The sequence below is a fragment of the Salmo salar genome, chromosome 12, assembly GCF_965601325.2.
Source record: "Salmo salar chromosome 12, fSalSal1, whole genome shotgun sequence".
NCBI classification, from domain to species: domain Eukaryota; kingdom Metazoa; phylum Chordata; class Actinopteri; order Salmoniformes; family Salmonidae; genus Salmo; species Salmo salar.
The window spans coordinates 36,354,895-36,377,792 of record NC_138302.1 but is presented as its reverse complement, the minus strand read 5'-3'; the positions used below and the strand labels follow the sequence as shown (position 1 = coordinate 36,377,792).

Sequence of the window (22,898 nt, the reverse complement as noted above, 5' to 3'; positions counted from 1 at the left end):
TCTATTGTTGTATCCTCAGATCTAGACTCGAGATATAGAAGTCATTCTTAATTCATGTTCTTTATGACAGAGATAATTGATAGAATAATTTGTATGTTTAAGATAATGACTAAAGTATTCCACCCTGAAACCATATAATTGTATGAAATGTGTTAAGAGTCATAATTCAATAATGTGTGTGACTAGGCCATTGTGTTACTATTTCGCAATATGAGCTGGGTATAGTTGAGACATTCAGGGCCAACTGAACTGTTGACTTGTGATGACTCTGAAACCAATAACAGGAAAGAGGCCTCCCCAACCTAGGTAGGGGCGTAACTGTTAGGAATGGCTAGGCTTGCAGAAGATAATGAGAAACTATGTGTTAGTATTGTGGAAAAATACAGCCCACCTAAAGAGAGGTGGAGTTTCTACTGATGTGAGTTCATGTGTGTGTGTGTGTGTTATAAAAAGATTGTGTTCTCATTTTGAAGTCAGAGTACTCTCTGAAAAAAGTATTGATCTATTGCAGAATCTGAGACTTTGTCTAATTCTTTATTAACCGGAGATTTACGACCTCTGGGGAAATAGACAAAGCTTGAGTGATAGTTGAGTTCAACCATTGGGATAAAAATTATCGTGACAATAATCAAGCAGACAGTGCCTGAGAGGAATGCAGCTAACCTGAGCTGGAATCACCCGGTGGGGAGCAGAGAAATAGATGGAAAGAAGGTCGGCATTCTCACTGTTCAAGATGAAGTCTACGTCAAATACATTTCTGATCCAGGCAAACATGGTTCACCAACAGACAAAGGCATTGGTTATAGTTAGAGTGAAAACCCCAGACTGGTACATACTACTGCAATAGACAACCAACGGCAGATCTAAGAGTTACATAATAATCTGCAAAAGAGGTCCCAACCTACCCCACCACAGAGTGGGACCAATGTCAATGTACAAAGCACAACAAATACATGTAGAAAATAGAAGACCAACTTCCCATAGCCCGTTGGAAAGTGTGTGTTGCTTTAGTCACTGGTTTTGGAGTTCTTGTGAATGATAATGATTATATTCTTTCTGATATATTGGTCAAAAAGGAGAGCTGCAGCCATTGGTGAGACTACTATTGAAGACATCGAGATGGGGCCATGAGTTTGACCACGTGAATTTAGGGCTCTACAGCGAGGTCATGACCACCGTGGTCATTTTTTATTATCTTGGTCAATTTCAAGATTGTCAGTTGTTGTATAAATGAATAATCCTTTGTTTCTGTTAGAATATATGAAAAAAAAGGTTACACACAAGTTAACTACTTGTCTGTCTGTCAATATTGTGTGCTGAATTGTAAAAATGTTGTGGCATTTCTTAGACTTGATATGTGCAGCGTCCAAATGATTTTTTCTTGTACTAATAGTACAGTGCATTTGGAAAGTATTCAGACCTCTTGATTTTTTCCACTTTGTTAAATTACAGCATTATTCTAAAATGGATGAAATCCTTTTTTCCACTCAATCTACACACCATACCCCATAATGACAAAGCAAAAACAGGTTTGTAGAAATGTTTGCAAATGTATTAAAAATAAAAACAGATATCACATTTACATAAGTATTCAGACCCTTTACTCAGTACTTTGTCGAAGCACCTTTGTCAGCGATTACAGCCGTGAGTCTTCTTGGGTATGATGCTACAAGCTTGGCACACCTGTATTTGGGGAGTTTCTCCAATTCTTCTCTGCAGATCTTCTCAAGCTCTGTCAGGTTGGATGGGGAGCGTTGCTGCACAGCTATTTTCAGGTCTATCAAGAGATGTTCGATCTGGTTTAAGTCCGAGCTCTGGCTGGGCCACTCATGGACATTCAGAGACTTGTCCCGAAGCCACTCCTGCATTGTCTTGGCTGTGTGCTTAGGGTCTTGTCCTGTTAGACTGGGGTGAAGGTTCACCTTCCGAGGACCTGAGCGCTTTGGAGCAGGTTCATCAAGGATCTCTGTACTTTGATGAGGGAAAAAATAATTTAAACCAACTTTAGAATAAGGCTGTGACGTAACAAAATGTGGAAAAAGTCAAGGGGTCTGAATACTCTCTGAATTCACTGTATCTACAGGGAGGTGACCAAGAATCAGATGGTCACACTGACAGAGCTCTAGAGTTCCTCTGTGGAGATGGGAGAACCTTCCAGGACAACCATCTCTGCAGCACTCCACCAATTAGGCCTTTATGGTAGAGTGGCCAGACGGAAGCCACTCCTCAGTAAAAGGCACATGACAGCCCGCTTGGAGTGTTCCAAAAGGCACCTAAAGGACTCTCAGACTATGAGAAACAAGATTTTCTGGTCTGATGAAACCAAGATTGAACTCTTTGGCCTGAATGCCAAGCGTCACTTCTGGAGGAAACCTGGCACCATTCGTACGGTGAAGCCTGGTGGTGGCAGCATCATGCTGTGGGGATGTTTTCAGCTGTAGGGACTGGGATACTAGTCAGGATCGAGTGAAAGATGAACAAAGCAAAGAACAGAGAGATCCTTGAAAACCTGCTCAGGACCTCAGACTTGGGTGAAGGTTCACCTTCCAACAGGACAATGACCCTAAGCACACAGCCAAGACAACGCAGGAGTGGCTTCGGGACAAGTCTCTGAATGTCCAAATACAGGAGTGCCAAGCTTGTAGCGTCATACCCAAGAAGACTCAAGGTTGTAATTGCTGCCAAAGGTGCTTCAACAAAGTACTGAGTAAAGGGTCTGAATTACTTACGTGAATGTGATCAGTTTTTTATTCTTAATACATTTGCAAACAATGTCTAAATACCTGTTTTTGCTTTTTCTTATGGGGAATTGTGTGTAGATTGATGGGAAAAAACACTTGAATCAATTTTAGAATAAGGCTGTAACGTAACAAAATGTGGAGAAAGTCGAGGGGTCCGAATGCACTGTAATTCTAGAGGTTCCTATTCATGCACAAATTGCACATTATCCCCCTGTGTACATGCCTTGACATAGTGTTTACTTCTTGTATAACTGCATTGCAATAATATATCATTTACATTTTATTTTGGACAGTGGGCTCTTTATTTCATAGCTGGATTCACACATCTGAACTTGTGGTCACTGACAAAATGTCATGTTATTTTATCATTACATTGTTCTCATATCCTGTACTAAATGTAAACTTGATTTTTATAATGGATAAATAAAGTATGTTTTGTCTTTTTTTTTTACATTTAGATTTGAAAGGGGGAGGTGCTTTACAAGCCTCGTGTTTTTTATGTCTCCTACACTTGTGCATTTATTTTGTCTTTTAATTATCATAATTTTGTATTTTTCTTGTGTAAATAAATATTTAATAATGTAACATATGTACTTATCATGGAAAATATGCAGTGGTCAATCTTGAGAAATAACCATTAAAATGCGTTAAAATACAATGATTGTATCTCTATTACAGTATGTTGAATGATGGACCATATTATATACAGTATGTATGAATTTTATAAAAATAAGTGTGTATGTACAAACACATGCACACGCCCACACTTCAGTAATAGTCAGAAGTTCCTCATATAAATGAAAATGTGACTGAGGTCTGACCTTAGTTCCCAGTCAGCCAGACAATTTACAGAGCAAAGATGTTCATTTATCTTAACTTTCTAATCTTTGGGTATATCTGCAATACCTGCTCTGGTAAGTACATTTTAAAATGTGTCCAAATCATTGTATTGGTTGTTTGAAGACCTGGACAAGGTGTGCACCTGTGGTAATATCATGAGCTTTGTTGGCTAATGGGAAAAACTGTACACAACTATTCAGTCTATTTTAACCTCAGTCTAGTCTGATCGAAGCTCAGTCTTGCTTATGATTTCATTGTCCATCATAGGCAGCAACATTCATATTTTCCTACTCAATTACAGTGGGGGAAAAAAGTATTTAGTCAGCCACCAATTGTGTAAGTTCTCCCACTTAAAAAGATGAGAGAATCCTGTAATTTTCATCATAGGTACACGTCAGCTATGACAGACAAAATGAGAAAAAAAATCCTGAAAATCACATTGTAGGATTTTTAATGAATTTATTTGCAAATTATGGTGGAAAATAAGTATTTGGTCACCTACAAACAAGCAAGATTTCTGGGTCTCACAGACCTGTAACTAATTATTTAAGAGGCTCCTCTGTCCTCCACTCGTTACCTGTATTAATGGCACCTGTTTGAACTTGTTATCAGTATAAAAGACACTTGTCCACAACCTCAAACAGTCACACTCTAAACTCCACTATGGCCAAGACCAAAGAGCTGTCAAAGGACACCAGAAACAAAATTGTAGACCTGCACCAGGCTGGGAAGACTGAATCTGCAATAGGTAAGCAGCTTGGTTTGAAGAAATCAACTGTGGGAGCAATTATTAGGAAATGGAAGACATACAAGACCACTGATAATCTCCCTCGATCTGGGGCTCCACGAAAGATCTCACCCCGAGGGGTCAAAATTATCACAAGAACGGTGAGCAAAAATCCCAGAACCACACGGGGGGGACCTAGTGAATGACCTGCAGAGAGCTGGGACCAAAGTAACAAAGCCTACCATCAGTAACACACTACGCCGCCAGGGACTCAAATCCTGCAGTGCCAGACGTGTCCCCCTGCTTAAGCCAGTACATGTCCAGGCCCGTCTGAAGTTTGCTAGAGAGCATTTGGATGATCCAGAGGAGGATTGGGAGAATGTCATATGGTCAGATGAAACCAAAATAGAACTTTTTGGTAAAAACTCAACTCGTCGTGTTTGGAGGACAAAGAATGCTGAGTTGCATCCAAAGAACACCATACCTACTGTGAAGCATGGGGGTGGAAACATCATGCTTTGTGGCTGTTTTTCTGCAAAGGGACCAGGACGACTGATCCGTGTAAAGGAAAGAATGAGTGGGGCCATGTATCCTGAGATTTTGAGTGAAAACCTCCTTCCATCAGCAAGGGCATTGAAGATGAAACATGGCTGGGTCTTTCAGCATGACAATGATCCCAAACACACCGCCCAGGCAACAAAGGAGTGGCTTCGTAAGAAGCATTTCAAGGTCCTGGAGTGGCCTAGCCAGTCTCCAGATCTCAACCCCATAGAAAATCTTTGGAGGGAGTTGAAAGTCAGTGTTGCCCAGCGACAGCCCCAAAACATCACTGCTCTAGAGGAGATCTGCATGGCGGAATGGGCCAAAATACCAGCAACAGTGTGTGAAAACCTTGTGAAGACTTACAGAAAACATTTGACCTGTGTCATTGCCAACAAAGGGTATAAAACAAAGTATTGAGATAGACTTTTGTTATTGACCAAATACTTATTTTCCACCATAATTTGCAAATAAATTCATAAAATCCTACAATGTGATTTTCTGGATTTTTTTCTCTCATTTTGTCTGTCATCGTTGAAGTGTACCTTTGATGAAAATTACAGGCCTCTCTCATCTTTTTAAGTGGGAGAACTTGCACAATTGGTGGCTGACTAAATACTTTTTCCCCCCACTGTATCTGAAAGAATGGACTACTATACGGTTAGATCCAGGGTAAAAAAAAATATAGCATCTTGAGGTGTGGATCCTAACCTTTTATTGATGTTTCTTATGACAGAGATACTCCAAAAGACAATGCCTGAGAAACAAACAGTAACCTTGAGCTGTAATCACCCTGTGGGAAGTTGCGTAACATGGAGCAGAGAAATAGATTGTAAGACAGTAGACATTGTCACTATTCAAGATGGAGTTGATGACAGAAAACACATTTCTGATCCAGGCAAACATTATGGCTCAATAACAGACAAGTCATTGGTTATAGTGAGTTTGAAAGCCTCAGACTCTGGGACCTACTTCTGCAATATGCAACCAACAGTATATCTAAGAGTGACATCAGACAATGGCAAGAGTGTCCCTATAACCAACTGTTCTGGAGAGAGAAGACCAAACACTAGACACAATAATACTAAGCAAGTGTTGGTTGGTGTCGTTTCTGGTTTTGGGGTGTTTCTGTTAATGAGCATCTTCATCTGGAGATATTCCTCAAAAAGAAGAACAGTAAGGCCTGAAGTGGAAGGCAAGAACATTGCAGACGACCACATCTATGCTGTCATAAAGGATCATGGGGCCAGGCCGAGAGCAGAATGCAGCACTCAGGTTCAGAGTGAGTCTATATATCACCTGGCAGGTGTTCCAGGAACGAAGGGTGAAGGTACTCCTAAACAAAGTGAATCCCCTTATGTCATGCTCCATATTCCGCAAACTGATGTCACAACAGTGAGGGCATAAACTCCTTGTCAATAAATCTACAGGAAATTATCATGACGAGTCTTTGCAAGTCACTCTGAATCATTAAGACATCACTTTGTTTTTTTCAAGGCTATTTGATATTGGTGTATGTTACGGATACTGGTATCCTGAGTGTGTATCCTGTGTGTGTGTATTTCTTTTCTCTCCTTCTCCCCTCACAGGTGGCAATCATCCTTCCCCAATCAGAAGACACCTGCACCTTTTCCATTAGCCTATCACAGCCCCTTTCCCTTGGTTTAAAAACCCAGTCAGAAGCTCAATCTAGCAGTCATTCAATCTCTCTCCTTGTATGCAGATCACGCTTTTGTTTTTGCCCATACATGTCACATTTGTCCGGCACCTGAGTATGGTTTTGTTAAAGTGTTGACTGTTTGTTTGATGGTGGGAAAAGGGGGTACCAAGACAAGTCGCCCATGGGCATACATAACCCGTAGGAATACTTTGTCTAAGAACGAGTTAGAACTGGGCAGACCACCTGCTGTATTTTATTGGTTAGTTAGCTAGCTGTTATTGAAGCAGGCTAGTCTAGCTTAGGGGTGTTTTTGGATATTTGTTTCTTTCCTTGGGTCCAGCTCAGCCCCTTTTTCCCCACACCCCATTACTGTGTGTTTAAACAATAAACCTATAGTGTTTGACGGTAGATTTAAGTTGTCTGTGGTTTTTGTTCTCACTGTTCCTTTTCACTATTATAATTTGCATGAGTTATGTTACGGGTCTCGTTCCCCCCCCCCCCCCCCAAGACTGCAGGGCCAAAGGGATTCGTAACAGTGTATTTTTCCGTCCTGTAGCCTCGAGGCGTGTGTGAACTTGCCTCGGAATACTGGAGTATGTACATGTCACCTTAAATGAGTTAGATCATGAAAACGGAACTTAACTGGAATGGTCAGTGAATTGCTTAGCTTTTAATGCAGGAATAGTATACACATAATTATTGTATATACACACACAATCACACACAGTCAAAATACAGTGCATTCGCAAAGTATTCAGACCACTTGACTTTTTCCACATTGTTACGTTACAGCCTTATTCTAAAATTGATTACATACACACACACACACACACCACACACACACACACAACCTCATAAAGTGAAAACAGGTTTTTAGAAATTTAAAAAAGGTCCCACAGTTTACAGTGCATGTCAGAGCAAAAAACAAAGCCCTGATGTCGACGGAATTGTCCGTAGAGCACAGACAGGATTAAATATATATTTTTACCTATATTTAACTAGGCAAGTCAGTTAAGAACCAATTCTTATTTTCAATGACGGCCTAGGAACAGTGGGTTAACTGCCTTGTTCAAGGATAGAATGACAGATTTTCACCTTGCAACCTTTCGGTTACTAGTCCAACGCTCTAACCACTATGCTTCCTGCCGCCTGATTTGTGTCGAGGCACAGCTATGGGGAAGGGTACCAAAAAATGTCTGCAGCATTGTTAAATGGAAGAAGTTTGGAACCACCAAGACTCTTCCTAGAGCTGGTCGCTGGGCCAAACTGAACAATCGGGGGAGAAGGGCCTTTGTCAGCGAGGTGACCAAGAACCCGATGGTTATTCTGACAGAGCTCTAGAGTTCCTCTGTGGAGATGGGAGAAAATTCCAGAAGGACAACCAGGCCTTTATGGTAGAGTGGCTAGACGAAAGCCACTCGGTAATAGGCACATGAAATCCCACTTGAAGTTTGCCAAAAGGTACTTAAAGACATGAGAAACAAGAACTCTTTGGCCTGAATGCCAAGTGTCACTTCTGGAGAAAACCTGGCACCACTCGTACGATGAAGCATGGTGGAGGCAGCATCATGCTGTGGGGATGTTTTTCAGCGGTAGGGACTGGGAGACTAGTCAGGATTGAGGGAAAGATGAACGACGCAAAGTACAGAGAGATCCTTGAAAACCTGCTCCGGAGTTCTCAGGACCTCAGACTTAGGTGAAGGTTCGCCTTCCAACAGGACAACGACCAAGCACGAGTGGCTCTGAATGTCCTGAGTGGTCCAGCCAGAGCCCGGACTTGAACCGAATCTAGCCTCTCTGGAGAGACCTTAAAATAGCTGTGCAGCGATGCTCCCCATCCAACCTGACAGAACTTGAGAGAATCTGCAGAGAAGAAATGGGAAAAAACTTCAAATACAGGTGTGCCAAGCTTGTAGCGTCATACCTAAGAAGACTCGAGACTGTAATCGCTGCTAAAGGTGCTGAATAATGGTTCTGAATACTTATGTAAATGTTATATTTCAGTTTTGAAATTTTAATACATTTGGTAAAATTTCTAAAACCTGGTTTTGCTTTGTCATTATGGGGTATTTTGTTGTGTAGCTGTGGGGAAAAAAACAATTTAATAATACGGCTGTAACATAAAATGTGGAAAAAGTCAATGGGTCTGAATACTTTCCGAATGCACCGTAATTCATAATTGAAAGTATTTAAAATATTACACCCATTTCAACATGAGTTACGCAAGAAATTGTTTGATATGCTTGCTGTGTATTACACCAGTAAGTGTATTACTCCTGTAAGATATTCAAGAGGTCATAAACTGTCCACTTTTAATCAGTTGCATCCATGTTATAAACACACAATGCCACATCAAAATATATTGCAGAAGTTTTATCAAATGTATTGATTTTGTAAATGTGTCAGTTACAACTTCAATGAAATGGTACAGCTAATCAGTTTCTTGCTGTACATTATTTTGCAGATAGCTAAGTGTTTTTACAGGACAAATTCACAAATGAGCTGTCAGTTATGAAAATCAATAATCCTAATTATATTCCAATTTCAATTTTTTTTTAATATAAAACAAAGTTTATACTACAGTACTTACATATGACCAACTTCAATCCCTCAACTTGGAGTCTCAAAATGGACACCAGTAAAGCAAAGTAATACTCCTCTTACATCATTAACATATCAAAGCTAAATCATCTCCAACTGAAATCAACAATAGCAGTTATAATATACAATCCCTTTTATGACATTCAATGTCAATAGTTTACATTGCGTGTGTACAAGCACTTCATTTAGAAAACTATGCACATAAACATTCAAATATACATTATATGTATACAATATGGTTCACAAAGGGAGTGATTCAAGTTTTTGCACTACACTAAATAATTATTTGTTACAGATTTACAAAGACGTACTAAGGTATGAAAGTGTTTCTGAAGTGTTAATACAGTCACTGTTGCTGATTCAAGTGTGAAACTCAGAAGACTTGCAGTCAACAAAAGCGTAATTCTATTAGACAGCTGGAAACATGGAGAGCAACACTGTTAGCGTCAGCTTTCACAACCAGTAGGCACACCAACTGCCTAGGCCCAAAAATACACAGTCTCGACTATACTGTGCCACCATTAGTTCAATGATAGTATTCAGGATTGTGAGAACAATGATTCAACCTGCACCAATGCCATATGTGACATCAGCTTGACTGTTTTTTTTTACTGTAGTAGCTACCATTAAAAGGTGAAGTCAAAGACTATTACTGCGACAGCTCACCAAAATGACTAGTTAACATTTCACCTACATTGGGAGTGATCATGAGTCCTTGTTATTGCACTCAAAAGTTCCTCTCCTCAGACTATTTACAATTGATACATTGTGTAATAATGAGAAATTGGTATCAACATTAAAAAAAGGGGAAGTTCATTTTTGGGCTAGAAGAAATGTAACCCATGGTTGGGTTAGTCTACTTTTATGATGAGGAACCATCTAACATTAAGTTATAAAATACGAACATCCCCTTTAAGCAAGTTCGAGAAGCCATGACCCGTACAGAAACAGGATACATTTATCAACACTACAAGTAGTGAAGAATAATGCCTTCATGGTCAGTTCCCATAGTTACAGCACATGTCAGTCTCAATTGCAGATCACCAGAAATGGTAGAAACTAGAGTTGCCAAAGAAATTATAGCTGCATAAAAATAATTTTTTTGTAAAGCCTCCCTTCAAAACATTATTTCTGAGTAAACTGTGGTGAACAGGAAGAGAGCAGAGTAGATGACTTAGTAAGTCTTCTAGATTGGCAGCAGTTGCATTACCTTTCAGCAAGGCCCGCTTTAGAACCATTTTGTGTCACTGTAATAGCAAATATTCTACACCGGTTGTCATTACATTACTTACTTGACTTATAAGATAAGACCATTTCTCATGCGTTTGGTCCTCATAAAAGAAGTACCATTTCCACAAGAAAGGAAGGAGAGTGAGTAGGAAAGGAGATCTAGAAGAAAAAAAGTAGTAAGGTGAGTAGTAAGTTAGATATCTGTTCTTTAGTGCCTCTGATAACTTGGTTGTACTGAGGTCAACACCTAGACTGCGACCTGCGAAGGCACTGCACACATTGGTTTTGGGATTAAAGCTGCGCCATCGCAGCCTGGTCACAGATCTGTTTGCGCCATCTCGCCAACTCCAATGGTCAATGCATGACAATGACCCTAGGAAATGGCAAAACAGCATAAAAAGATCTGGGGCAAGGCTAGCTCCAACCCGTCCTCATCTAAAAATGTCTTCAACCAGTTCCATGGCTGCTGTAGTCAAAGACGCCCTTCTTGAAGAACGGGGAGAAGTCACAGATGGTGTACTTGGACAGCTGCAGACCACCCTCAGAGTCTGAATCAGTGCGGAGCGGAGAGCCCGAGGAGGGCGACATCATAACCCTGAAGAAGTTTTTCAGATATTTCTGGAGGAGCAAACGGAGAAGAGTGAGGTATGACTACAAGTAAGAGAGAATACTATAGATTAGTAGGGTGTGAATTAGCAATGACAGTAGCATGGAGCATTTATCTCCTGCTTAGTCATCCAACCATAGAACAATATTTCTTCTTATCCATACAATAAATCATTCCTACAGTGCAATCTACAGTTCAAACACACTTTAAAAAAAAATCTGGGGTCACCAACCTTTTCGTTGTCAAAGAGCAAACAGAGATCTACCGCTCAGATTATTATTTTTTAAACATGACTTAAAAGAATGTAAGCCTATGCAACATTAATGAGGTTTGTGCAGTAGGCCCAATACATTATTACAACATATTTCACTATGCTTGGCCTTCAGAGACTATATATATATTTCAAAACTTAAGCCTTGATAACAAGGCTTTGCAAGGGACAACTGAGCATGAATTGAAATAATTTGCAACTAATTAGCTTCTGTTTTTTACTGTACTGATGGTACCTGCATCTGATGGTCAGTTTAGCAGAGGGAGAGAGCAGCAGAGGGTCTGCCTCTCAAGTTCCCTGCTCTCTCCTTTCCTCGGGGAGACTGACCAGAGAGAGGGGACAGTCTTCCACCTAATGGCGAAACTCAAGTCGCACTACATTATTTCTGCCTCATGCACAAATTCACGTTGTTCTTATGACTAGAGAAAGGGGCGAAAAACAACAACAACAACAAAAAACACAACGAGCTGCTAATAATAAAAACGCAGGCCTGTCGATTCATTCATTGCAGCTGCAGTGGTGGTTGTAGCGCGAGTAGAAGTAGGGAGAAACGCTTTTTAAGTTTAGTAAAAGTGTTAAATAAAAACAGTGCTGAATAAAACCTTAAACATGAACTCACTCAAACACATCAGCTATTTGCTGCATCTTTAACAGTCTCGCTTTGGTCAGGGTTTTAAAAGTTATGAACTCACCTAGGCTAGTATCAAACTTTGCTGTGGGTTCGTGGAAGCTCTAGGCATGGTGACTTGAGCTATCCGATTGGCCAGCGCAGTAGGAACACTTGATTTAGCTCTCTTGGTCTGCAGGGTAGGCAGAGTTTGTCCCTTGGTTAAAAAATGGAAACACTTTGCCTACCCAGCGCGCAGGGCTTCTGAATCAAGTGCACCTACCGCCAACAGCGCAAGACTAATAAAAACAAGAAATTTGAGCGTAAGGCTTTATCATTGGCTTTTCTACAGAAATGTTTGCTGATCGACTAGGAATGCCTCGCGATGGACAGTTTGGTGACTACTTTAAAATGTATGTTAGGGAACAATTAGGTCTCTGAACTGATGGATGAGAATAACAAACCTTCAGACTTTTGTCATTGATTGACAGATTTCGATAACCCTGTCAGTCATTACAACTTAAATATACTACTGTTAAGAAACGCAATAGTATGTGTCAATGGCAGCACCCACCTCCAAGTGACTCTGCCGCTCAGCAACCATTCTCTCATCTCGGTTTCCAAAGAGTTTTTTGGGAGGGAATTCTAAAGCTGCAAGCTGGTATGGAAGAAGGTCATTAAGATCGCATCGATTATACTACGACTATCTCCAATAGGGGAGGACATGTTGTATGTAGTAATTCCTAGTTCATCAGTCTTTTACCTCAGGGTATTTCATCTTGAGAGTTTTGTGCATTTCCCGAAAGCGGCTGTATCTCCTGAAGACGGTCCATGTTTCATCCATTACAGTGATCTAAAGAGAGAGGAAAGTACTGAGTACAAGACTGATACAACTAACTCATTGAATAACACCAGAATTCTAAAAATTGAGCACTAAATAAGTACTAAGACATGGACCTGTCAGACATGTACGCAAGACCAGAGACAGCAAAGTGATGATCCTGGATCTTGAGAGATACTTAACAAGAGAAGCTTACCTTAATTTCAAACTCAAAGTGCTCATCTTTCCCTTGCCCTCTGAGAACGTAGCGAGGAATGCTAATTCTAACGGGGTCCTTTAGGCAGCCGGAGTTGGTCCCAAGAGGGACAGAGACAAATCGCTGCTGGGAAAGACATGGGTGGAATAAAAGGAAATTGGGAGAGAGAGAAATATGGACAGGAAGGTGGAGTCTTATTTATATGACAACAGTGAACGGGTATGAAACAGAACAGCGAGATACCACCAGGCAACACAAAGGCTTATTCAGAACACTATCTTTATTTTTTTGTTAAAACAATTAAACATGTTTTATTAACATTATTGCAGTGATCATAGTCACAAGTCATATTGTACACCAGACATTCATGTTACTTTTCACACATATTCCTCAAAATCATATTGCACATTACCATATGATTGATATGCATAAACAAATACACAAACATATTGAAGAAAACGATTTCACCAGCCATAAATGATTTATGTGAGCATTCATGTAAGAACAGAGAAGGAGAGCTAAGTTGACTAAACAAAAGGGCACCCTACTCCCTGTAGTGGGAAAGAAAATCTATGAAATATCCAATTAATTAACTAACTACACCAATACAAAACAATTAGGTTTGTGAGTAAAACTGTTCTTGAAGTGACAACGATTTGATTAAGGTGTACCACCACAGTGGCAGTATGGTAAAGAGAAGCATTGAAATATACTATAAAATACTATAAAATCAATGGCAGCCATTGGAGTTACACCTTTACATTTTAGTATTGATCTATATTCATAATATGGACATGTATTTTCTTATAACACAATGTTCATGAGGATCCTGTAGATACATTTCAATAAGATGTTATATTGACATTGTGGATGTACATTAACAATTACAAAAGTCATGGTTCCCATGTTACAATAATGATGTTTTAAAAAAAAAAGAAAAAAGATGAACTAATCAAACAAATCATTTAAACAGAGTCTTAAATACACATTGGAAGTGGTAGGACGGTGCCGTCATGCTCAAACAAAATAGGATTTACAAGTAAAATATTTACTATAATGTTGCTAAACTCTTATAGTATGCAAACCCTAATGTCATCAGTCTAACTAGCTGATTATTATTCTCATAACTGCAGTTGGCTGACAATACTGAATGTAGCTGGCTAGCCAACTCACCATGGCTTTCTTGCTCAAGTGCAACGCTGACAGAAAACAAGAGTTCAGCAGGACGGCATGGTCATTACACTTCAGGCCTGCAGTGGCAGTTAAACTCCTTTCCTTTTATTACCTATTAGCATTACATCCTTTTATGACCTGTAAGCACAGCCTTAAAATCAGGTTGACAGATGATTGATTAGGATTGCTGCATCCGAGGTAGAGCTGAAAGTTAATTTCCAGGAATCAGCTGGGGGCCTGCAATCAGATGGTAGAGGGACAATGGCTACGCCTTTCCTGGTTTTTCTTTTGGTCTCAATCTGCCCTTTGTGAGTCGTGGAGAATGCGATGTCAAGCACCATACATCTATCGCTGTGTCTCACAAGCACACATCGGATGTCTGAGCGTCTGCGCAGCTCTACTCCCTGAAACTGGGGTTGGATGGGAACCAGAGTTGAGCCTCGAGGTACCGGGTGGAACACAGCATCCTCTTGCACCAGGCCTATGTGGTTGTCTGTGAGAAAGAACTGGCAAAGGACATCTTGGCGTGAGGTGGAATAGTTCTCCACCTTGATAGAAGTGTAGAGAAGAAGGTGTATGTCAGCCAAGGAGGGCTTGTTGGGTCCTTCCATGTTGCCGTGCAGGATGTAGAGCAGGTCCGCCATGATCCTCTTAAAGCGTGAGGTAACACAGAGGCCACAATCCAACAGGAGGTCTGGAACGTGGGACCTCCAGTCCAGAGAGAGGCATGAGAGGTCTCCACAAAGCAAGGGGTGGGCTCCTGGGCCTTCCTGAACCTCTGCCGGGGCAAGGATTTTCAGCAGGGTACAGCATAGCTCCTGGGTAAGCTCTTTGCTGTGGGTGAAGATGACAAAGATGGTGTCTTCAGTGGAGCCCAGGAGTCGTACATGCTGCCCAGCAAAGCTCACTTGGATCTCCTTGATGTGCGAGAGACTGAAGTGCTGAAAAACTGCCAAAGGCTGGTTGTTACCTAAACCAGTACCAGCGGAGACTGCATAGAGGTCGGTTTCTGATAACAGTAAGCAACTTGGTTGTGGTGTAGGCTGTTTGCAATTGGCAACGTTTAGCCAGTAGATACCCAAAAGGTGGTGGGAAGTGGCAGCGATTTTGGGCGTCACACAGTACAAACGAATGAGAATCTTCTGAAGTGGAAGAGACTGTAATTCTGAAAGGCATATGGGAAACTGCACGAGCGTCTGACAATAAACTACAGGCTTCCCGTCTTTGTATGTTGTCACAGAGCCTTTAGGCCATAATGAAATGTCTGTAATTGCAGACATATGACCTTTCTCGGGTACATTGAAAAGGCAATTGCCTGTCAAATTGGCAAAATGAACTTTATTCTGCCTTGAGTCGGGTTTCATTGAAGGGTCAAGCTGCTTTTTCTGAACAAATGGAAGATCTTTTGTAACTATGGTCATGTACTGAGAGAATGTAGTAGTCAATGCTGAAGTCTCTCCTGCTCGAACCTGCCGAATGATATCCCGTGTACTCTGCAGATATCGTCCAGCATCGTTGTAAACTCCAGACAGCTTGCCTGCCAAGTATCCAAGGACGTAACTCTGTTTGGCTCCCAGTTCGTTGGTTAGTCGATCCGGTTCTGAAGTTACCAGATTCCTCTGCACCTGCCCATTTACAGACCCTTTAGGGATCTTGTTGAGACCAAAGTAGCCCTTGATGGCGATTTGTCTCTTTGAACTTTGTCTCAGTATGGGGACTTCAGAGTTGATCACGGTTGCGGTGTCGTTACTTGTCTTGCTTGTGTTCTGAACTTTGGTAGCTTCCACAGAGTCAAACTGTGTGAGTCCGTGCAACACTGGGTTTTCTGTTCTGGTTTCTCTGGACTGAGAATATGATAGACTTTTGGTCTTGTCAACAATGTTGCAACTAAAATTGGTTACGCCCTCATCTGGGCTACATTGGCTGTTACTTCCATCCTCACTGACTATTGTGTTTGTAGTCCTAAATCCCCAGTCCTTGGTTTTAAAATCACAGCCATTGTTCTCACTCTCAGCTTGGTCAACCTTCCCCTTCACTCCCACCTGCCACCATTTTGCTTTTTCACCCTCTTTATAAGGCATTATGCCCTTCTGTGCCAAGACTTTGGTTGCCCCTTCTGGGTTGCCAATTTTATCTAACTCCGAGTGGTCTTTTGCACCTTCTTCTTCTGAACTTGTTGTATGCCCTTCCAGGTGAGTGCTCGTCTCAAGTACTGGGACATACAGGTAGCTACGCCACAGCAAGGGCATGGAGTCTTTCTGTGTAGACAAGGGGGGGATTCCATGACTATAACTTCAAACCAGAGATCACAGCTCTGAATTATATAGTCTTTCAAGTATTCATTCTCACCCCAGTAAATTAAGTTCTTCCTCCACCAAGTGTAAAAATCCAGTTGTGATTGAAATAAAATCCAGATGAGCAAGATTACAATTCAAAACAGAATTAAAAGAGATTGATGATTGTTATGCAGCATAAATACAAAATTACACATGCCAGGCTTCCATGCAATCTTGTCCTTTTGTTACAAAACCAGATATCAACCCTGTTTGGCTGGACATTTCTCCTTATCCTGTTCTACACTTAGGTTGGCCTCCTCTGTCAGTGACTGATTTCCTTTAGCCAATTCAGTATTTTATCCAATGTCCTGCTTCTTTGTGATTGTGTTGATTTTTCTAGTCAATATCCCCATAAACAGCTATATTCTTATGTTTTTGCCATTTCTTTATAAAGGTCTTAAAAAGGTTATTGGTTTAGGAATCATATATGGTTTATAAGATACAAATTTGGGATTCCTGTAAAACAGGATGTTCCCCAAAGCTCCTTTTACAAACGGCATGTATTTCTTCCATAGTTGGTGTGGTGGTTAGTGAAGATTCAGCATGATTGCCACTCAAGTTAAATTATTGTTTAAAAATGTCTGGTTAGTTTCTTCATCTCCAACAAAAAAAAGAAAATACTCAAGTCTTACCTCATATTTCAATTTCCTAGGGTCAACAGGGTTTTGCAGCTTGTTGTCATCCTGTAATGAATAAGACCACACCTCTAAGCAATGACAAAAAAAATACTAAAAGATACAATGCAATGTCAAATTCATCTCAAACTAAAATTGCATATGCTGCGGTAAATGGATAACTTCGCCATCAGGCAGCAGAGTTCCTCTCCTATTGGGGAAAAGAAAAGAAAACGAGGCAAAACATCATCCACATAATTAGAGAAAGGTTGGAAAAAGATCCCATGTGATTGGTCCATGTAACCTCTATAGAGAATTATCAGAAATGCATGCAGATTATAGTCCATTCTGTGTACCGTGTCGAGGACCTGGGCTTACCTCATCTGTTAATGTAACAGAACTAGAATCATTAACTTCTTTGTCCTCCTGTAGGATTGAAGAACTTTATAATTGCTATTTTTCAAAAGGCACAATTTCCAAATGGGGGTTTCTTTATTAAGCTCCCATTGTATGGGAGGCTACAGTGACTAAGACTATGAGTTTGAACATCAATAATATATTCTTGAGATTGAGAAATATCACCATCTTAATATTGCATACGCTCTGTACGGAGAATGCAAACAAAACAATGTTATTATCATTGATGCTTACCTGCAGAGATTCAGACGAAAGTGAGAGCTCAATGTTTTTGTCACCATTGAAGAGGTTCAGCTTCTGTAACCTTCTCTTAACCTCCTCCTCAATGTATGCATTTATCCTGTCAACGGATAAGGAAACTTATTAGACACTCAATCTACAATGGCCAACCCTAGGGTCCAAAAATATGGCATCTTCAATATGATCATCTGGTAGTTACTTTGACATCTACATTTCATCATTCCCCACCTACAACAAATTTGCCTGTGCTGTTTCTGGCAATCATTGTGAATATTGCATAGGATTTGACACATACAGTTCCTTCAGAAAGTATTCACACCCATTTACATTCTCCACATTTTGTTGTGTTACAAAGTGAGAATTAAATACATTTTAATGTCTTTTTTTGTCAACGATCTAGACAAAATGTCAAAGTGAAAGAAAAATCTAACATTTGCCCAAAAGAAAAAAAGTACAAAAAAAAAATACATCTCTTGATTAGATAAGTATTCAACCCAGAGTGAATAAATGTTAGTCACAATTACAGCTGTGAGTCTTCCTGGGTAATTCACTAAGAGCTTTCCACACCTGGATTGTGGAACATTTTCCCATTATACTTTTCATAATTCTTCAAGCTCTGTCAAATTGGTTGTTGATCATTGCTAGACAAGTATTTTCAGGACTTGCCATAGATTTTCAAGCAGATTTAGGTCAAAACTGTAACTCGGCCACTCAGGAACATGCACTGACTTCTTGGTAAGCAACTACGGTAAGGTTATTGTCCTGGTGAAAGGTGAATTAATCTCCCAGTGTTTGGTGGAAAGCCGACTGAACCAGGCTTTCCTCTAGGATTTAGCTCGATTCCGTTTCTTTTTTATCCTGGAAAAACTCCCCAGTCCTGAACAATTACAAGCATACCCACCACTATGGCGGCCACCACTATGCTTTAAAATATGGAGAGTGATACTCAGTAATGTGTTGCATTTGACTTGCCCCAAAACATAACACTTTGTATTCAGGACAAAAAGTGATTTGCTTTGCCGCATTTTTTGCAGTATTATTTTACTGCCTTGTTGCAAACAGGATGCATGTTTTGGAATATTTTTTATTCTGTACAGACTTCTTTCCACTCAGCCATTAAACCCTGTTTTAAAGTCACCATTGGCCTCATGGTGAAATCCCTGAGCGGTTTCCTTCCGTTCCGGCAACTGAGTTAGGAAGGACGCCTGTATATTTGTAATGACTGGGTGTATTGATACACCATCCAAAGTATAATTAATAACTTCCCTATGCTCAAAGGGATATTCAAAGCGTGCTTTTTATCTACCAATAGGTGCCCTTCTTTGCGAGGCATTGGAAAACATCCCTGGTCATTGTGGTTGAATCTGTATTTGAAATTCACTGCTTGACTGAGGGATCATTCAGATAACTGTACGTATGGGTACAGATATAAGGTAGTCCTTTAAAAAATCCTGTTAATCACTATTATTGCTCACAGAGTGAGTACATGCAACTTATGTGACTTGTTAAGCAAATGTTTACTCCTGAACTCATTTATTGGGGCGACAGGTAGCCTAGTGGTTAGAGTGTTGGACTAGTAGCCGAAAGGTTGCAAGATCGAATCCCCGAGCTGACAAGGTAAAAATCTGTTGACTTGCCTAGTTAAATAAAAAGGTTAAAAAAATAAAATAAATAAATGTAGGCTTTCCATAACAAAGGGGTCGAATACTGCTTGACTAAATACATTTCAGATTTTTATTGTTTTTGTTTTTTTGTAAAAATTTAAAAAAACATATTTCCATGTGGCATTTTGTGTAGGCCAGTGACAAAAAAATATATATTTTAAATTCAGGCTGTAACAAAAAAATGTGGAAAAAGTCAACGGGTGTGAATACTTTCTGAAGGCACTGTACCCGTCATCGGCGATAGGAAGCACTGGGGGTAGGCTCTGGATTGGGCTGACAGGGGGGGTGCTGAGACTGGTCTTTTCATCGCAGCTCCCAGTGTGACTCCTTCCACTTCCCTCAGTTTTACTGATCCTCTGCTTCAGCTTATGGATCTCCTGCTCCACCCTGAGGACATGGAGAGAAGATGGAAAGTTGTCATGCGTCTATGAACCCAAAGAGTCATGATAAATACACTCATTCCACAAAACTATTAGTACAATATCATTATAAAAAGGCGGGGTTACTCATTTATCATGTCCATAATCATATTACCAATTGAGGAACACAATTTTAAACAGGAGAGATTGACCAATGTGATAATACCATCATCACTCATCAATGACACTCATTTACCATCTTGCATCATCTCTTGAAACTTTGACATAAGCTTATCTACATTTTCCATAATTATGTGGACAGTGTTAACTCAAATACGACAACGGCAAGGTTCCAGTTTAACAACGTTTACTCAACCGTATTAGCACAATACATGGTTGCCATTACACTCAGGCCAGGTTCATCTACAACAAGACTCCTGCGCAGGCGCACTAATAACAGAGTGATATCACCGTAAAATAACAGAAATATAGGGATACTTAAAACATGAACTTAACAATCTCACACTTTTCTTTAAAGACAAATAAATACAATAAATGTCCCAAGTATTATTTAAGTTACCCATTACAAATGGGTTGTGTGACAAAGATTTTATTTGTATTACTCAAGCTGCCACTTTCCATTGCTAGTGCCTTTAGGAGCACAAGACCGGATGCTCTCTTTTTAGTCAGAAAGTCAGCAAGCTGTTCCTTTGTGGTCGACCACAGAATCCGCTGGATTCTCTGTGTTTGAATAAGTTCCTTGATGCTGCTAATCTGAAGACGAAGTCTTTTCTCTGTGACAGACTTGGTTGACTTCACAGCATCAACTAATGAGTAGTTGTCAGTGACACAAACTACAGGTAGAATGTGCCATTTTGTCTCACCAGTGGTAAGCTCTGAGAACAGAGTTGCAAGAAAGATAGCATTGTCAATTACATCCACAAGAGCAAGGGTTTCTCCAGCAAGTGTGCTTCGGACAACCCTTCTGATCCTTTCTGACTGCCAACAGATAGGTGAGAATCATCCTCCTTCACCCATTAACACAATCAGATGTCCACCTTGTGTGCCTTCATCTGTAACATTCTCTAGGGAAGCATCACTGAAGACAACTAGTTTCAGAGAGTATTTTCCAACATGCTGAAACTTTAGAGTCACTTGTGATTTCAGTTGCCTAATGAATGGTTTGTACAGTGGTGTGTTTTGTGTTGGATGCCAAGTTGCAGCCATTAAACATAACATCAGGTCTACTCTGTCTAGCAACCCATAGAATTTAACCCATCTTGGAACTCTCAATTCATCAACTTCAATTCCACAGAGAGAGGAATTTCTTTGTACGGCTCTTGAATAATCCATGTGGATAGGTTGAAGATTCTTGATATAGCTCTCCTGTTGCATCAGTATTGTTCCATCAACTGTAATAAACTCTATGCCAACATACAAAAATGATCATGCTCCTCACGGCTGACCTGGACAGCTTTGAGGTGTGGAATCACAGATCTAGCAAAGGTCTGTGAGCCACCCCAGATGAAGTCATCAACATGACAGGAAAGTACTCCAGTCACATTGCAGTCTTGATCAAGCCAATAGAAGACTGCAGGATCCACTTGTGACAGTTTTCCACCTGTACTCAGCATTGTTGCCTTGACTTTGTTGTACCAGTAGAGTGATGCATCTGCCAGGGAATACACACTTTTCCAGTGTTCCTTTGCTCTTAGCGTCAGGCGGAGGTCAGATGTGAATGACCCTTGACAGCTCTGTTCCCTGCAAAAATGCAGGTTTGATGTCTATGGAATGAAGTTTCCATTTTTTCTAGCAGATCACTGTCAGTAGTAAGCTTAGTGACTGAGGCGCATGTCGGTGAATCTTTTGGGACTTCTTTAGCAGCCAGCTCCTCAAAACCTCTAGCCACTAGACGTGCTTTTGGCACTATTCCAGGTAAGGATTCTTTAAAAGGGTACACACCCACCTTGTTGAGACACATTTTTGGCCAATGTCTTTGACTTCCTCAAACACCCCATTTTTACTCCAATTACTGAGCTCATCTAGCTTAGCTGAGTCAAATGACACATCCTTTGTTTCAAGTACATCATCATTTTGAATGTCATTCTGTTTTTCTTGATTTTCCATGGGTTCAATTCTCAGATTATCTACAAATGACAGGTCAGCTGACCCAGAAAGTATAGCTAGTTCAGAGTACTGCAAGTTGTACCAGTTCTGGTGGTTTCCTGTGGCTTTTCCTGCTCGTCCAATGATGGTTGCTGTATGTGGAATACCACTTTCTCTGTCCATGTATTTAACAGTTTGTCCAGTTTTCAGATGGGAACAACCATGTTGTCTTAACACATGTGGCTGTTGTTGAATGTTTTTCTCATTTGAACGCTCAACAGTATTATCTGTGGCATGGTTGAAGGTCTCTGCTCAATTTCCTGTGTCAGTTTCAGTGTCCATATCTTTGGATGCGACATCTGGTAGGTTTGTGTCTGTTAAGGTGTAATTTTTGTCATTTTCATTAGGAGGCTGATTCTCAGCAACAGCCGCTCTATCTTGTTGATCATTTACTTTCAGCAATCTTGAGTGATGCACCTGATAATGGTGCCTCATAAATATCACCACACCATCTTAGCCAATGACTACTCCCGGTCCTTTCCACTCGACAGTCAACTTGTTTGTTGTACACTTTGTTTCCAGTCTCGCACTTTTTGTCGGTGTGTCGAAGCTGTTTACGCAGAGCCCTGCGAATTCTCTCTGGACACTCTGCTTCAGTGAACGCTTTTCTCGCTGCATGTAGTGCTGAAAGGTGCTGTCCCACCCATGCACTCACACTAGTCCCTTCTAGTGCTGGTGGCTTGTCAACCAATAGAGGGAAGATTAGGGTTCTGCCCCAACACTAGTTGGTTGACCCTTCAACTCCAAACACACCAAGACATTCGTGAAGAGGGCACGACAAAGCCTATTCCCCCTCAGGAAACCAAAAAGATTTGGCATGGGTCCTGAGATCCTCAAAAGGTTCTACAGCTGCAACGTCAAGAGCATCCTGACTGGTTGCATCACTGCCTGGTACGGAAATTGCTCGGCCTCTGACCGCAAGGCACTACAGAGGGTAGTGTGTACGGCCCAGTACATCACTGGGGCTAAGCTGCCTGCCATCCAGGACCTCTACACCAGGCGGTGTCAGAGGAAGGCCCTAAAAATTGTCAAAGACCCCAGCCACCCCAGTCATAGACTGTTCTCTCT

The 22,898-nt window shown here is 40.7% G+C and overlaps 1 protein-coding gene across 17 annotated transcripts in view; it reads right to left on the bottom strand.

The window, feature by feature from the left end:
* Positions 1–7,158: 7,158 nt before the first annotated feature.
* The window catches only part of LOC106564840 (kinesin-like protein KIF16B), a 36,008-nt gene continuing 20,268 nt past the window's right edge, over positions 7,159–22,898 (bottom strand). For 4 of the 17 annotated variants that reach the window (XM_014131281.3, XM_014131283.3, XM_014131286.3 and 1 more), the window contains 5 exons: positions 19,516–19,692; positions 17,636–17,741; positions 17,363–17,410; positions 17,003–17,053; positions 13,124–16,292 (listed from right to left, as the gene is read on the bottom strand). In XM_014131281.3, coding sequence (XP_013986756.3) covers positions 14,193–16,292; positions 17,003–17,053; positions 17,363–17,410; positions 17,636–17,741; positions 19,516–19,692 — 2,482 coding nt within the window. In that variant the 3' untranslated portion in view covers positions 13,124–14,192. Of the gene's footprint in view, positions 10,958–12,398; positions 12,483–12,587; positions 12,678–12,861; positions 12,988–13,123; positions 16,400–17,002; positions 17,196–17,362; positions 17,411–17,635; positions 17,742–19,515; positions 19,693–22,898 lie in introns of those variants that run through there. The other 13 variants (XM_014131292.3, XM_014131293.3, XM_014131282.3 and 10 more) reach the window with 11 other exon arrangements.